The 17104-nt window shown below is 42.9% G+C and overlaps 1 protein-coding gene across 7 annotated transcripts in view; it reads left to right on the top strand.

Moving 5' to 3' along the window:
* LOC306960112 (serine/threonine-protein kinase WNK1-like) overlaps positions 1–15912 on the top strand; it is a 49449-nt gene extending 33537 nt beyond the window's left edge. For 4 of the 7 annotated variants that reach the window (XM_079552442.1, XM_079552441.1, XM_079552440.1 and 1 more), the window contains 3 exons: positions 10800–10966; positions 12965–13021; positions 15236–15912. In XM_079552442.1, the coding sequence (XP_079408568.1) occupies positions 10800–10966; positions 12965–13021; positions 15236–15652 (641 nt within the window). In that variant the 3' untranslated portion in view covers positions 15653–15912. Of the gene's footprint in view, positions 1–3642; positions 3685–10799; positions 10967–12964; positions 13022–15235 lie in introns of all 7 variants that reach the window. The other 3 variants (XM_079552439.1, XM_079552437.1, XM_079552436.1) reach the window with 1 other exon arrangement.
* The last annotated feature ends 1192 nt before the right edge of the window (positions 15913–17104 follow it).

The following is a 17104-nucleotide window of genomic DNA, read 5'->3' as shown; positions in this document are numbered from 1 at the left end:
AAGCACCAACACGAGAAGTTTCAAACACGCACGTGGCGGTTTTATTATTTGCAAAAACAGCCTGATGTGAACGTTCGAATGATCAGATCAGTCACAGGTTAATAAAGAGTGATTTTCTTTGTAACGTGGGTCTGTTTCACGGATCGTCAGTGGGCGGGGCCGTCGCTTAAGACTCCGTGGATGTACATTACAGGGCATGACATCAATATGGGCTCTTTAGTATTTCACTCAGGGAAATGCAGCACATTTATTCATCAACGATTTACATTGCTATAGTATGGGCTAGAAAACATCCGTGGTTTCCACTCAAGGCGGCGCCGGGAAATGCTCGGAGACACTGTTAGAACTGCATGAATTACAATAAAAAATATCTCCAGAAATCATCAACACTCTGGATAACGAGGAAATGAGGCCCTATGTGAAAAATCCTGAAACATCCCTTTAAGTCACATGACCAGCTGTTACCGAAACAGGCTCCGACGCAGTGTTTCGAAGCTTTAGGAAGAGCGATAAAGCTCTGGAGCGCCGGGTTTTTTGCCCATAGTTTAAACAGGACCACCTTCCCCTTGCACGGTTTGAAAACAGGTAGAATCTGGTACTCCAGCTTTAAATAAGACGTGCAAAATGTTAGAAATGTCTACGTTCAACATGAGCAGCCCATGGTCTTCTTCTCCAGTGTATCTAACCTAGACCGAACTGTGTTGTCTCTCAATGTACACTGCTCACAAAAACTTAGGGCACACTCAAAAAACACATCCTAGATGTCAATCAGTTCGATTTTTCGGATGAAAATCTTTATTCATAGTGTGTGTGTAATGTGTTGAGAACAAAATAACATAAGAATGATAAATGGAAATCAAACTCTCAGCCCCTGGAGGTCTGGATCCAAAATTATAGTCAAAATCAAAGAGACAAATCAGGTCACTGGTTGATCCAGATTCTGTAGAAATTCCTCCAAACGAGTCTGTATCATCCTCAGTGGTGTGTGTGGCCTCCACGTGCCTGAATGCACTCCCTACAACGCCTGGGCATGCTCCTGATGAGACCACGGATGTCCTCCTGAGGGATCTCCTCCCAGACCTGGATTAGAGCATCAGTCAGCTCCTGGACAGTCTGTGGTGCGACGTGGCGTTGATGGATGGACCGAGATATGATGTCCCAGATGTGCTCTATTGGATCTAAGTCTGGGGAACGGGCCGGCCAGTCCAGAACATCAATACCTTCATCATGCAGGACCTGCTGACACACTCTTGCCACATGTGGCCTGGCATTATCAGGCATCAGAAGGAACCCAGGGCCCACAGCACCAGCATATGGTCTTACAATAGGTCTGAGGATCTCATCCCGGTCCCCAATGCCAGTCAGGGAACCTCTGGCTCGCACATGGAGGGCTGTGCGGCCTCCAATGAAATGCCTCCCCAGACCATCACTGACCCACCACCAAACCGGTCATGCTGGATGATGTTGCAGCAGCAGAACGTTCTCCAGGGCGTCTCCAGACTCTGTCACGTCTGTCACATGTGCTCAGGGTGAACCTGCTCATCCGTGAAGAGCACAGGCACCATTGGCCAATCTGCCAATCGCTGTGTTCTCGGGCAAATGCCAATCGGGCTGCACGGTGTTGGGCAGTAAGCACCGGCCCAACGCCCTCATACCCCCCTCATACCACCCTCATACCCCCCTCATACCCCCCTCATACCACCCTCATACCCCCCTCATACCACCCTCATACCACCCTCATACCCCCCTCATACCCCCCTCATACCACCCTCATACCACCCTCATACCACCCTCATACCGCCCTCATACCCCCCTCATACCACCCTCATACCCCCCTCATACCCCCCTCATACCACCCTCATACCACCCTCATACCGCCCTCATACCACCCTCATACCACCCTCATACCACCCTCATACCCCCCTCATACCCCCCTCATACCACCCTCATACCCCCCTCATACCCCCCTCATACCCCCCTCATACCACCCTCATACCCCCCTCATACCACCCTCATACCCCCCTCATACCCCCCTCATACCCCCCTCATACCCCCCTCATACCACCCTCATACCCCCCTCATACCACCCTCATACCCCCCTCATACCCCCCTCATACCCCCCTCATACCCCCCTCATACCCCCCTCATACCCCCCTCATACCCCCCTCATACCACCCTCATACCCCCCTCATACCCCCCTCATACCACCCTCATACCCCCCTCATACCGCCCTCATACCCCCCTCATACCGCCCTCATACCGCCCTCATACCCCCCTCATACCCCCCTCATACCCCCCTCATACCCCCCTCATACCCCCCTCATACCCCCCTCATACCCCCCTCATACCCCCCTCATACCACCCTCATACCCCCCTCATACCCCCCTCATACCACCCTCATACCCCCCTCATACCGCCCTCATACCCCCCTCATACCCCCCTCATACCCCCCTCATGGAGTCGGTTTCTGACCGTTTGAGGACCAACATGCACATTTGTGGCCCTCTGGAGGTCATATAGGGCTCGGGCAGTGCTTCTCCTGTTTCTCCGTGCACAGATGAGCAGATAGCGGTCCTGCTGCTGGGTTGTTGACCTCGGTCGGCCCCCCAGGTCTCCTGGTGGACTGGCCTGTCTCCTGGTATCTCCTCCATGCTCTGGACACTGCGCTGGGAGACACAGCAAACCTTCTTGCCACAGCACGAATGGACGTGCCATTTTGGATGAGCATCACTCCCTGAGCAGCTTCTGTGGGCTGTAGATGCTCCTCATGATGCCTCTAGTGGTGAGAACACTGGACAAATGCAAAAGTGTTCCAAAAATACGGTCCAAAGGATGAAGACAGGGAAATGGTCTGTGGTTCCTCTTTTGGAGTGATCTTGCTAATTGCCGCTCATTTCCACCTGTGTCTGTTTCATTTCCACAACACCAAGTGAAACTGATTCACAATAAGCGTGGTTTCCAAACTGGACAGTCTGATATCCCAGAAATGTGACTGACTTGGAGTTACATTGTGTTTTTTGAGTGTGCCCTAAGTTTTTGTGAGCAGTGTATAATGATCTCCGTTGGCATTATTATTACAAAAATGTGACAAAAATTGACAAAAATTCAACAAAAATGTCACAAAAATGAAAAAAAAAGAAAAAGGAAAAAAAAAAACATACAAAAGGTGACACAACGCAGCAACAGCGCGAGGAAAAAGGTCAGTTTTGTGGGTCTTAGCTTTCAAATGAGGTGTTACACAGCTTACAGGTGTTACATTTGGTTTAGGCGGGGGGTAAGAGGTTAAAATATGTATTTGTGGAAGTGTCACAATTACGCTAATTTGGGCCCGGCTGGTCAGAGTCCAGGGCTGTTTTTCAGTCCAGCCCCTGAACATGAGTGAAGAAGGTTATGGAAGTTTGTCCTCATTCATTGAGCATTTAGTTCTCGCTTCTGTGCTCAGAAAACAACATGTAGGAAACAGTTCTTAGTGACTATTTCTATGTGTTTCTATGTTAAATAGAAAGTACAAGTTTAATCAAGACGCCAATATTGTCTTCCCAGTCCAACCCCTAAGTTCAGTGTTTTCTTCTGCTGTGTTTTTGGGGGATGTGGGCGGGCCTAACTCTCACTCTCCTTCACTGGTCTCTTCTGGCTGCACAGGGAAGATGGTGAAAAAAGTCTGCCCCTGCAACCAACTCTGTAGTAACTATCTCTCTTTATGCTCTTTTTTTCCTCCGCCATCCCTCATGTCCTGCTCTGCCCGTGCATCGTCCCTCTGCTGCTCTCCCTCCGCCTCCCTTTGCCTTTAACAACGCTTTTGGCATCCTGTGAGTTCAATTCAGGTCACTGCAGGGATGGATGCTTGGCTTTTCTTCCTGCTCAATATTCTGACCACAATTCATAGTGTTTAGGGTTTTCTTTTTCTCTCACAGTGATTTGACGTTCTCGATTTGTGATTCTTCCTGCACTGGGTCGTATGCCTTTTTAGTGGCTTTATGTTTGCAGACATTCATGGAAAAGAAATACAAAGCCCGACCATAAAAAGTCCCCACAAACAATAATAATATTCTCAAGGTTGTCAAAAGCTCTACACTGTCCACACACTGCACTGTTGTTTTTGGCTTTTAGTTTTAGTCTATGCTGCGTCCACACCAAACGCGTTTTGGGCGTCAAAAACGTGCCTCAAGCCCGTCGTTGGACGCTTGTGTTTACTAAAGTCAGACGCTTGTCACAAATGTCACCGAGCGTCAGACGCTCTGGCCGCGTCAGCTCAGAGTGCGTTCGTAGCATCTTGGAAGTAGCTGTTGCCTGAAATACACCTGCTGCAGCTCATTATTGATTAAAAGTCTGCAATAAACCACAGATGTGTGAAGGCTCAGTGTGTGATCGTCATAAAGCTGCTCTATGTCATTACGGATTCATTTACGTTATTAATGCTTGTTGTCATGGGAGAAAACCGGAGCTCAATGCGAGCTAACTGAGCTAACTGAGCTAACTGAGCTAACTGAGCTAATTGAGCTAACTATCGTTTTCTCCCGGAGCTAATTGTAGATGATGTGAGTAATAAACTACTACATCAGCCCAGCTCAGTGTGTGATCATTGTTCTTTATTGACTTTATTTGTGCATATTTCTCGTTTTCACGTGAGGACCGGAGGTTTAGCTTAGCATTAGCTTTCTCTTGTGCTAATGCTACAACAGGCATCCTCGAGGCCCAAACACATTCCCAGCGCAGATTCAGCCTCTGAAATAACCTTTCTTGTCTTTTAATCCTAGTGTTTAGATAAAGAAGCACTGATGTGTCTTTGTAAAAGTCCCAGAGCTGCTGTAGCTCCGGTTCACCATGAAGCTAAACCTCCGTGACTTGTTTACATCTGTGGGGCCGGCGTAGGATCTGCCCCGGTGGCTCAGCTACGTCACTATGGCAGGAAGCTCCTGATTGGTCGACACTCGCGAATTTCGCCAAAAAGTTCAACATTTCCCAACTCGGAGGCGTCAAACGTTCACCAAGCGCGAAAAACCTCAAAACGCGGCGTACAGGAGGCGCGTGAGGCGCTGCGGGACCTCCTGACGCCCCCCGGAGGCGCGTCCTCCATGTATTTTAAATGTAAACCTGACGCTTTGGAGGCGCCGGCCGTGCTTGGTGTGGACGCAGCATTAGTCTTTTGGACGAAAATGCTTTTTAGGTTTAGTCACATTTTAGTAATTTCAAAATGTGACCGTTTTAGTCACGTTTTAGTCAGAGGAAAATTAAAAAGGTTTTTGTCAAGTTTTCATCTGTTAAATTATAAGAAGTTATAAGTAATTTCAATAAGTCTTGGAAATTGGGATAAATAAGAGCTTCGGGTCACGTTTAATAAGAGATTTTAAACACTATTGGTAAACAGCCGACATGTTCACACTGTGACTGCAGGTCTGATTGTCCAGGAGCCAAAGTCTTACTGATCTAGTGAAGGCTCTCAGTGTTGGGATATTCCTGATGTTCCAGGTGTTCCAGGTGTTCCAGGTGTGAGCCGCCCTCACTGAAAAGCTCAACTGACCAAAAGATGTTTTCCTGAAAGCAACAGCACAATCTCCTCTGCTTATATTATTAATCCCTTTAAACCAACACTACCATTCATCCAAAACACTTAGAGAAAAAGCAAGGTCCCTCGTAATTCTCTCACGATTGTATTTTGAAAAGCGAGGCCCAGCATTTGCATTTCTAAAGTGACTGAATTGAACGAATGCCGTTGAAACTAACTCTCCCCGAGCCTGAACCGCTGCTGTTACGACCACCTGCCGCCTGTATCCACCCCCTCCCCCCCTCAGCTACCACAGCATGCAGCCTCACCCGAACCCTCCACTCTTCCTTCCTTTTATTTCAGGACAGATTTTGTTATAGCAGATTTTCTCTTTTGCATAACACCGTGGGACTGTACAGGTCGAGGTTTACGAATAGTTCCACATTCGGAGTCATTTTAGCGCTTTGGTTATGTTCGTTTTGGATCCCAAAGACGGACATGTTTCTCCCGGATCATTAGAAAACATTATTATGGATGTACTTTACTTTACAGCAGAGAAAACACAGGCAAGTAACGGCAGGAATAATGTAATAGTAAGTGTTTTTTTTAGCTCCGCTTCCAACTTAAGAAAATGCTAACCATGTTTCCTGGTTATTTCCTGTCTTTACTATTGTTTTATGAGTAATTACGATTCATATAGACAATGTTTAAACATCCAGGAAGATAAATATTGAGAGTTCGATGAAACAACGCCAAGTTTTAAAAGAACAGGCCAGCGTTTTTCCACACTGAGATATGTTCTTACCTGAGCTGTGACGAGTTCTTTAGGACCTGTCTGATCTTCAGTCACGTAAACACAGCGCAGACGGCGTTAGCATTTAGCCTCTCCCTCTCTCCTCTATAGCTCCAAAACAGGTCAAGATAGAAGCTACCAAGCTCTTCCACGTTTTCCCGATTTAAATATGGTTACGTGAAGTGTTCCACTACAAAGTATAATTACACACAATTAAACAATGTGGATTTTCTAAGCGGATAAAAGGGGGAACTATATTGTAAGGCGTAATAATACCAGGAGTAGTTTGGCATCCGCGCAGTAATCTTCACTTTACTGTGCGGATGCCAAACTACTCCTGGTATTATTGTGTAATTAACAAAAATGTGACAAAAAATCAACAAAAATGTGACAAAAATGCGACAAAAACTCAACAAAAATTCAACGAAAATTCAACAAAAATTCAACGAAAATGTGACAAAAAATCAACAAAAATGTGACAAAAATTCAACAAAAACTCAACAAAAATTCAACAAAAATTCAACAAAAATTCAACAAAAACTCAACAAAAATGCGACAAAAACTCAACAAAAATTCAACGAAAATTCAACAAAAATTCAACGAAAATGTGACAAAAAATCAACAAAAATGTGACAAAAATTCAACAAAAACTCAACAAAAATTCAACAAAAATTCAACAAAAATTCAACAAAAATGCGACAAAAACTCAACAAAAATGTGACAAAATATCAACAAAAATGTGACAAAAATTCAACAAAAACTCAACAAAAATTCAACAAAAATTCAACAAAAACTCAACAAAAATTCAACAAAAATTCAACAAAAACTCAACAAAAATGCGACAAAAACTCAACAAAAATTCAACGAAAATTCAACAAAAATTCAACGAAAATGTGACAAAAATTCAACAAAAATGTGACAAAAATTCAACAAAAACTCAACAAAAATGCGACAAAAACTCAACAAAAATTCAACGAAAATTCAACAAAAATTCAACAAAAATTCAACAAAAATGTGACAAAAATTCAACAAAAATTCAACAAAAATTCAACAAATTTCGAACTACTCCTGGTATTATTCCGCCTTACAATATAGTCCCCCCTTTTATCCGCTTAGAAAATCCACATTGTTTAATGTTGTGTAATTATACTTTGTAGTGGAACACTTCACGTAACCATATTTAAATAGGGGAAACGTGGAAGAGCTTGGTAGCTTCTATCTTGACCTGTTTTGGAGCTATAGAGGAGAGAGGGAGAGGCTAAATGCTAACGCCGTCTGCGCTGTGTTTACGGGACTGAAGATCAGACAGGTCCTAAAGAACTCGTCACAGCTCAGGTAAGAACATATCTCAGTGTGGAAAAACGCTGGCCTGTTCCTTTAAGAAAATGCTAACCATGTTTCCTGGTTATTTCCTGTCTTTACTATTGTTTTAAGAGTAATTACGATTTATTTAGACAAGAATGTTCAAACATCCAGGTAGATAAACATTGAGAGTTCGGTGAAACAAGTTTTAAAGTGGGAGGTTCTTCTTGTCTAAATAAATCTGAATATGTGCAGTTGTTTCGTAACTACCAGCGACTCTGCTGAGGGTCACCGCCCACTTTAAAACCTGTCTCAAACTTTGGAAAATGAACTTGGTTAGTCCCGAAAAAAAGAAATGTCCAGCTGTGTTGTTTCATTGAACTCTGCGTAGTACGTATCAGACTCGTGGATAGGGAAGTCTGGGGAAGTCTCCTCGGCAGCCTGACCCCAGATATCGTGGGAAAAAGGACAATATTTCAATGTTATAACTAGGGATTCACCGATCCCACATGCTTGTACTCATACTCGTACTCATTAATCCCGATACCAGAAGCCGATACCACCAGACGTGGACGCATCTCCCAGCTGAGGAGAGAAAATAGCAACAAACTGGAGATTTCTTTAGTGTAAATCCAATAATCCACATAGAGCTGACTTTATTACAGACTGCACTCCCTAAATCAGAGTCTGTGCTGGATTTAACCAGAGCTACATGTTGTTAGAGCTGCAGCGTGGAGTCTGCAGTGTTTACAAGATGCTAATGTTGCTAATGTTGCTACGCCGCTTTATGTCCAGGGGTTTATTCATCTGAAAAACTAACCCAGTAACTAAAAAGTCCTCAGAAAATACAACATAAAGAGATAGTGCATGTCCATATTGAGTGAAAATGAGCTGTAGCTTCTCGCTAAGTTGCTATAAACACACGGTAAAATCTACACAGGGCTGTAGTAAAGGCGAAAAGAGAGCATTTAGCTGCAGTAATAAGTAACATCTCAATACTATTGTTCAATAAAAATAGATAAATGAATAACGCACAAGCATTGAGGAGCTTTTGGACATGAGCTGTGCAATAAAAATGAAAAATAGTATCTGTTCATTCTGATATAACTTCTCTTAAAGAGGGGGTATTCTGCTTTTTTCAGTCCCATAGCACCAGTCTATATTATTATTATTCTTTATTTATACAGGTGGTCTCTTGAGACTCAATGTCTCATTTGCAAGAGAGACCTGTTAAAACATACAAGGTAAATAACAGTCAACAGTGGAACAATTATACTATAACACAATACTAAGAAAATGTGTAAAACTTAAAAACAAGAGCAGACACATGGAGGAAACTCCTTTACAAGGGATTTAAACTGATGGAAGGTCATGAGATTATCCACATAAAAGGTTTTCTGCGCCTCATTCCAGACATTTGGTGCGAAGTAGCAAAAGGCCTTCTTCCCCCATTCTGTCTTCACACGGTGAGACTCGAGAGTCAAAATGTCCTGAGACCTGGTCAGCATTTGACCTTGTATCAAACTACAATGATGACAAACCTTCTGTTGGTCTGTAAATGCAGTAAATTAGAATAACTGCCTTGTATAAAATGTCTCTCTCAAAATGGCTGTAGTGAATGTCTTGAAATAGGCCTCTGTCTCTTTAAGAACCTCTGAGCCTTTAGACACGCCCCCTCCACACGCTGTCTGTGGCATCAGTGGGGAGGGGGTTCTGCTGAGGAGCAGTGGTTGGTTACTCGGCTGGTGACCAAAGCTCGGAGGCGTCTCCAGGAGGTGGGGGCGTTCCTAGGAGGACTCAGGCAAACCTATCCCTAAAATGGCCGCCGTCAGCCAAAAATTCAACAAAAATGTGACAAAAATTCAATAAAAATGTGACAAAAATTCAACAAAAATGTGACAAAAATTCAACAAAAATGTGACAAAAATGTGACAAAAATTCAACAAAAAATGACAAAAATTCAACAAAAAAATGACACAAATTCAACAAAAATATGACAAAAATGTGACAAAAATTCAACAAAAAAAATGACAAAAATTCAGCAAAAAAATGACAAAAATTCAACAAAAATGTGACAAAAATTCAACAAAAATGTGACAAAAATTCAACAAAAATGTGACAAAAATTCAACAAAAAAATGACAAAAAATTAACAAAAAAAATGACAAAAATTCAACAAAAAAAATGACAAAAATTCAACAAAAAAATGACACAAATTCAACAAAAATGTGACAAAAATGTGACAAAAATTCAACAAAAAATGACAAAAATTCAACAAAAAAATGACACAAATTCAACAAAAATGTGACAAAAATGTGACAAAAATTCAACAAAAAAAATGACAAAAATTCAGCAAAAAAATGACAAAATTTCAACAAAAATGTGACAAAAATTCAACAAAAATGTGACAAAAATTCAACAAAAATGTGACAAAAATTCAACAAAAAAATGACAAAAAATAAACAAAAAAAATGACAAAAATTCAACAAAAAAAATGACAAAAATTCAACAAAAAAATGACACAAATTCAACAAAAATGTGACAAAAATGTGACAAAAATTCAACAAAAAAAATGACAAAAAATCAACAAAAATGTGACAAAAATTCAACAAAAAAATGACAAAAATTCAACAAAAATGTGACAAAAATTCAACAAAAATGTGACAAAAATTCAACAAAAATGTGACAAAAACCTATCCCTAAAATGGCCGCCATCAGAGTTTTTACAGATGACTCAGAAATACGTGAATGTGCCAAGGCAACACTTCAGCCATGTTTTTAATGAGGGAGTGACAGAATAACATGATGGAAAGCTTGAAAAAGTCCATTTTGCAGAATACCCCCCCTTTAAAGAGTGTCGCCTAGTTTACTCAAGGAAATGTAAATGAGTGAGTTAAGTAATTACTAACCAATCTGCTGTGAAAATGTCCGTCTATAAACCGTCTATTCACTCGTATTCGGTATCGGCAAGTACTTAAATCAAAGTACTCGTATCGGTTTTAGCTATAACCATGCTCCACTGTAAAGTAAAGTGCTGACATAATCACTAAACCTTCATTAACCACACATTTGACAACACTGATCCGCATTCATTCAGGAACTCTCCATCAGAAATCATCAGTTGCCGTTTCATTGTCGTGCAGTAGCAACAGTCCGGGTGTCCTTCGGCGGTTTATCCAGATACGTCCCGTTTGAACCTGCTGTGTCTCGTCTCTCTCAGGGACCAACAGCACCAACGCCGTGGGCGGCTCGGGCGGCTCCAGTCAGGGCGGCTCTCAGAATCTGGGCCCCAACTCGGCTGCGCCTCATCAGCGGAAAGGCACCTTCACCGACGACCTGCACAAGCTGGTGGACAACTGGACCAGAGACGCCATGAGCCTCTCGCAGGTACCCCGGCCGCCATGGCGGACTCTGGGGGGGGGCGGTGTTAAAGTCTGTCTGGTGCCAATCACAGCGCGGTGGGCCAACGCTGTAGAGACGCAGCAAACTTTCAAACTCGTGGCCACTACAGATTTCTTTTTTTTTTTAACTGAATGTGTCATCTTTCTAGATTATTTTGATTCATTTAAGGCGAGACACTGCAGGTGAATAGGGGGAAACAAAATAAATGTAGAGATGTCAATTTGAAACTTTCGCTGAACATCACAGATATAAATATGAGAAAAAAATGTGTTGCATTTTTTCTGTCATTTTATGTTTTCACAAAAAAATAAGGCATTTTCAGCATTAAAATGGCCCAAATTGCCTATATTTTGGGAAATCAAAATAATGAATTGAGCCAGATTAAATGTTATGGTTTTATTTTATTGACATATTAGTGACTAAGATTTTTTCAGTGGGATTTTGGATATTGTGTTTAGTTTTTCAATAAACTAATCATCAGTGAAAAATTCCGCCTGTTTTTTTGGTTTCAAAGTTGAATAAATCAGGCTAGGAATTAGATATTAAAAAATCCCTCTGAATAAACCTTCAGAATGTTGTTGTGTCTCAGCCTGTAAAGTGTGGAGTCTGTGGGAGCTTCTATAAGGGCTCAGGCTCTGCCCGAGTGCGGCTTCTCTCATTCAGAGAAAACCAGCCCTGAAGTTTTGTAGCGAGTGCGCATGCTCGGCCCGTTCTTCCACTTTTCCGCTCCGGCGTCTCGTAGGAGGAAAAACACCATATTTGGGTGAAAGCGTCATCACGGGGCCCCTTAGCAGGACACGTGGATGTCAAATCTGTCAATATTTATGAATGAAAACCCGCGGGAAAGACGGCCTTTCTACTTCCGGGTCGCCCCCACCTCGCAGACAAAACATCATCAAATAAACATCATCATTTTTATATCTGACATGAAAACTAAGATGTAAAGGGAGGAAAACAGATACAAATCTCCACTTCCACCACTGCGGGAAACATCAATACTTTCACCTAAAGTGTCTCGCATTAATATAGAGACTGCAGTTACGCACAAGACCTGAGGTGGCAGTAGTGAGTATACAATGACCTACTTGCATCTAGTCTCTTTAAAGTGAAGTGTAAATGTACTACAGATTTTACAAAATGTGCAAAATGTAAAGTCCTTCCCAGATCTCAGCAACTAATTACAGTCTAGTAGTCTCCCACGTTGACCAATGAGACGAGCTTTTCCTGTGAACCAGTTTGTCAGGTCCAATCAGGAGGGGGGGGGGGGAGGAGCTTGATCGTTTGCTTTTGAAACTTCTATCCGTGCTCGCTTCATTTTGCAAACTCAGAAAGAGAGGAGGAATTTGATTGCTTACCGTATTTTCCGGACTATAAGTTGCTCCGAAGTATAAGCTGCACTAGCCATGAAATGCCTAATGATAAAAAAAACAACAGGCTGAATAGGTGTTTGGTATGCTAGCGTAACACATTAAAACATGAACTACATAGTTGTCTGGTATGTTAACGTCACATAAACAGTTCACATAACGATAGCATAAAGAACGTACCACTGCACCGTGGACAAACCTCTTCCAACAACATGTTTTTCAAACTCTCATTTGCAAAGTCGCTCCTCTAGCTGTGGTCATATAGCTTTTAGCCCCTGATTAGCTGTCTTTCTTTCTCGCTCACTCCAAACTTTCTTGCTGCTGCTCGATTAGCCTGCAGTGCCCTCTAGTGGCATGTGAAATTATATATTTGAATTAAAAAAAAAAGAAAAAGATCACATATTAGTCGCTCCGGAGTATTAGACGCACCCACTGCCAAACTATTAAAAGATTGCATCATGTTCTATACAATTAGATAGAAATGAAGATTGTAATAGAGACACTGGGTATCTTTTACATTGGGCATCCATCACACAGAATCCTGTCTCTCCAAATAAAACAACAGTACATCTCTAGAAATGCACTTTCTCTTGAACACTTTTTGTTTTTGTTTCAGGGCAAGAAGAGTGCCAAACAGCTTCACCAGACTTTACCACCAGGACACAGCTATGAGGTTTGTCCCTGAAACTCTACATCAAAGATCAGCTCAAAGGTCACATATTATACCCCGTTAAAATCCTCCTTCCAGATGCTCTGTTGAAATGTATTACATCATTTACACTTTTCAGATCTTATATTATGTGCTCGCTACAATCAACGAGTATTTCCATTTCAATTTCAGCTGAATTTCGACTGAACAGCGTATTTCCTCGTCTCATTATCTCCGTCTCTCTCATTTATTTAACTATTTTTCCATGGTGTTTTTGAGAGTCTGTTTACTGCACTGCATCTCCTGCTCTGTAGCTCAGTGTAAAAACCTGCCACCTGCTGTACACGCCTTTCAGCCATGTGACTTTTGTTGTTGTGGCGGCCATTTTGAATACCGAAGTAGAATTATGCAGTACTACATCATGTGACATTGCTCAAGAAGATAACAGTTAAAACATGGCCCCAGAGAAGCACGTTTATGAGAAGAAACCAGCGAGTCAGTGTTTAAGCTGCTCAAGATGCTAGCATGCTACCAGTTAGCATTTAGGTTCAACAGAAAAGAGAAAGTCCTGAACCACAAACATCTAGCCTTGAATACAACATGTGACAGAGGTCAGAGCCGTTACTGTAGTATTTCCTCAGTGTCATACATGTGAGCCACACATTTGTTTATCGTGTTGAAGCAGGTGCTAACCGGTAGCATGCTAACGTCTTGAGCAGCTTAAACACTGACTCAGCCTGAGACTCTCTTGACATCTTCATGAACAATGATTACGAGAATATAAAAACGCCTCTGTCGATCAGTTCTCTTTCATTTTCATCCTGAGTAGTGATATTGTTGCATGTTGTACTGCATAATTCTACTTTGGTATTCAAAATGGCCGCCGGAACTACTGTAAATTCTCTAATACTGGCCTGCATTCCATTAGCGGCCGGGTCTCCGACAGAGGCCGGGTTCGTGGCTGGCGGAGGCAAATTAAAGCCGGTCTCTAAAACAGGCCGGGGCTTTTATTAGAAACTATAGCAGTAGAAATATTCCCCATGTTAGGAGTTTGTCTCATACTGGTGTAAATGAAAACTCACGTGCAGGAAGTAACAAACTGAACCCGGGCCGAGGGCGACGCTGCGGAGGAGCTGATCCCAGCGTAACTTTGACACAGATTTAGCCACTTTTCAAACCTCCTGTGACCATATTTGGAAACAGGGCAAATGTTGTGTGACCCTCCAGGGTTTTAATAAAGTCTCCATCGCGTCTTCAAAGCACGTCCAGCTGCTCCGTGTGCAGGTCAGTCCCACGCCTCAAAATAACTCCTCCCATCAGCGCGAGCGTCTCGTCTTCTCTCGGGTCAGTCTCATGATCGATCACAAACACAAACGCTCCGTCTGAACTCGCTGTAGTGGCTATTTGTCCTTAAACTTAAATCAAAAAAACAAAAAGGTCCAATTTCTCAAATGGCCACTGAGGCTGCGTCGTGACTTAGATTTTACGCAGGTTAAGGGGAACCAAAATCAAAATGTCCATGCGGAAAAATGCGTTTGAGGAGGTTTATTCACAACAGTAAGCGAGCTCACAGACATTTCTGCTGCCTCTCTGTAGCTGGTAAAAAAACATATGCCCTCGCAGCCTGAGGCCCCTCCCACCTTGACCCACTTATGTAATCAACGAAAGCAACAGTGACCAATAAACAACAACGGAAATAATTATCTAAATTAGCGGAAATAACAAACAGAAATAATATGCATAAATGCAAAATAAGCAAATTAACTTTAGCAAGAAAGAAAATAAATTAGACTATAACTTAACTTAAGCCTAAAATAAACAAAAGTACAAAATAGCTCCAACACTCGCCTTTTACACAAGATAACAACAAATAATCCGGTCCGGTAAAAACGAAACAGAAACCTGCAGTGACACTGATGTCAAAGCTCCGCTAACAGCAACGAAACACTTCCTGTTGTCCCGACAAAATAAAAGGCGTCGATGTTCCAGCCGCTGGGAGAGGGTTTGAAATGTTCAGTAATAAATGAACCTCATATTTTAGGTGCAAATGGACACAAATCTCGTTTTTCTTCGTTTTCCTGGTCGTCCGTTTTGCTCAAATAGAAATAAAGGCCTGTCTCTGACTGTGGCCTGGTTCCAATAAAGGCCTGGTCCTATATTAGAGCATTTACGGTATGCGTGATGTCATTGGAAGCGCATGAATAGTGGATGAACCTTTTTCTAATCTCCTCTTTCCAGCTCATCCAGTCGGCCAACCTGGGCAGGAAGTACTCCGCCCCCGGCCAGCTGTGCCCGAGCAGTATGGGAGGCTCGATCCCGCTCCCCACCAACCCCCCCAGCAGCGCTACCTCTCTGTCCACCCGCAAGGGCTCCCTGCCCCACCCGCCCGCCTCGCCCACTCCGCCCGTGGCGCAACCTCAGCCCCCGCAGTTCATCCACTACAACCCGGCCTACGGCGCGCAGTGGAGCGGCCCCCCGCCCCACATGCTGCCCGCCCCCCACCCCGTCTCCCAGCCCCTGCTCATCAGCGCCTCGCAGCCCCTCGGGCCCTACCCGCCCCCGCAGGGCCAGCTGCCGGGACAGGCCTTCCACCTGAACAGCGCCCTGCACAAGTCGGTGAGCAACCCGGGAGGACCCAACCTAAGGACTACGTAGGGCAGGGCTGGGCCTTCCCCTCAGCTGTAGAATCTGAAGACCAAGCGGAGCGTGGAGAGCGGAGAGGGGGGGCAAAGCGGGGGGTTCACTGGGGGGTTATGGGATCGGGTAACGGTGGAGAGAAACCGAAACGTGAGGGATGATTGTGCGGATCGTGAATGAACCAAGACAGGGTTGGTTCCTGTTCGGGGTGTGGTGTTTGACTGTAATGCTGTGGTCAGTGTTTCCCATTAAAGACCTGATACCTGTTGTTTTGGGGGGGGGGGGGGGGGGGGGCGGAGGGTGTAAATGACTCCCAAACTCAATCCCGACTTTCCTTAAGCTTTTGTAGCACAAAGGTGTTCATTTACAAATCTCTGCCTCTGAACAGTGTACTGATGGACAAAGCTACTGCTACAAAAAACAGGTGTCGAGCCTCTTTTAATCGCTTTTAAACCGAGCACATTTTCTCCAGTTTGGCTTTAACCAAATCGAAAAGCTTCTTGAAAAAAGTGTCAAAATACACTGAAAAAAGTACCATGTTGATTTAACACAATTTAATTGTGGACATTGGTTCCACACGTGTAGTTTGTGTAGATGCTACATGATGCAAATTGTGTCGCATCAACATGAAGTAATTCTGAAGAATTGACACTATAGATTTATGTTCAGTATGCAGAACTAAAATGTGTTAAAACTACTCAATTTCAGATGGTTAAATTGTGTTACCCTTACATAATTCTAATCATGTTGTTCTTACTTGATATTAATCATGTTGTTCTTACTTGATATTAATCATGTGACTTTTACATGATTCTAATCATGTGACTTTAACAAGATACCTCAAATCTATCACACATCCTGTATTCTCATTAACCTTAACTGAAGTAAAATAAAATACAATTTACAATAAATGAAGGATGACAATGCAAATGAAATGCATACAAAATGAGAAACAACTTCAATACTTTTTTCACCTTTATTTGATATAAATGTGAAAGAAACATAGTGCCAACAATTGAGCATAAAACTGCACTTATGTACGCTGTAAAATCAGTGTCAGTGAACAAACAAAAACATATTAGCTGTGGGAAGTTGAACGGGAAGCTCTGAAAGTTCCTTGCTGTAGTGACATTTCCATCCCTCAGTTGAAGTTAGATTGAAAACGCGTTTGTCGTACCATCTGCTATATTGTCCCATTATTCCCCCTTTTGCTATTTTTACTTCTCTGTTCAAAATATAGGAGCCAACAGCAAAAGTCCAGCCAGACTGCATAAACCAGGTTCAGTGAGCCCTGCTGAACACTATGGGGGAGGCCACACAGACTTAGTTCATTGCTATAATACAGTCATGTTTGGAGTCAGGCTGAAGCTAAGCCCCCCCCCCCCTCAGTCCAAAAAACACAACTCCCACAAATGCATCAAAAGATACAAATAATTGCCAATATAAAACAATGTATAACCTATTACTACC

Source organism: Gobius niger, assembly GCF_951799975.1.
Source record: "Gobius niger genome assembly, chromosome: 2".
Classification (NCBI taxonomy): Eukaryota; Metazoa; Chordata; class Actinopteri; order Gobiiformes; family Gobiidae; genus Gobius; species Gobius niger.
The sequence above is the reverse complement of the archived record's forward strand: the minus strand, read 5'-3'. Positions and strand labels throughout refer to the sequence as shown.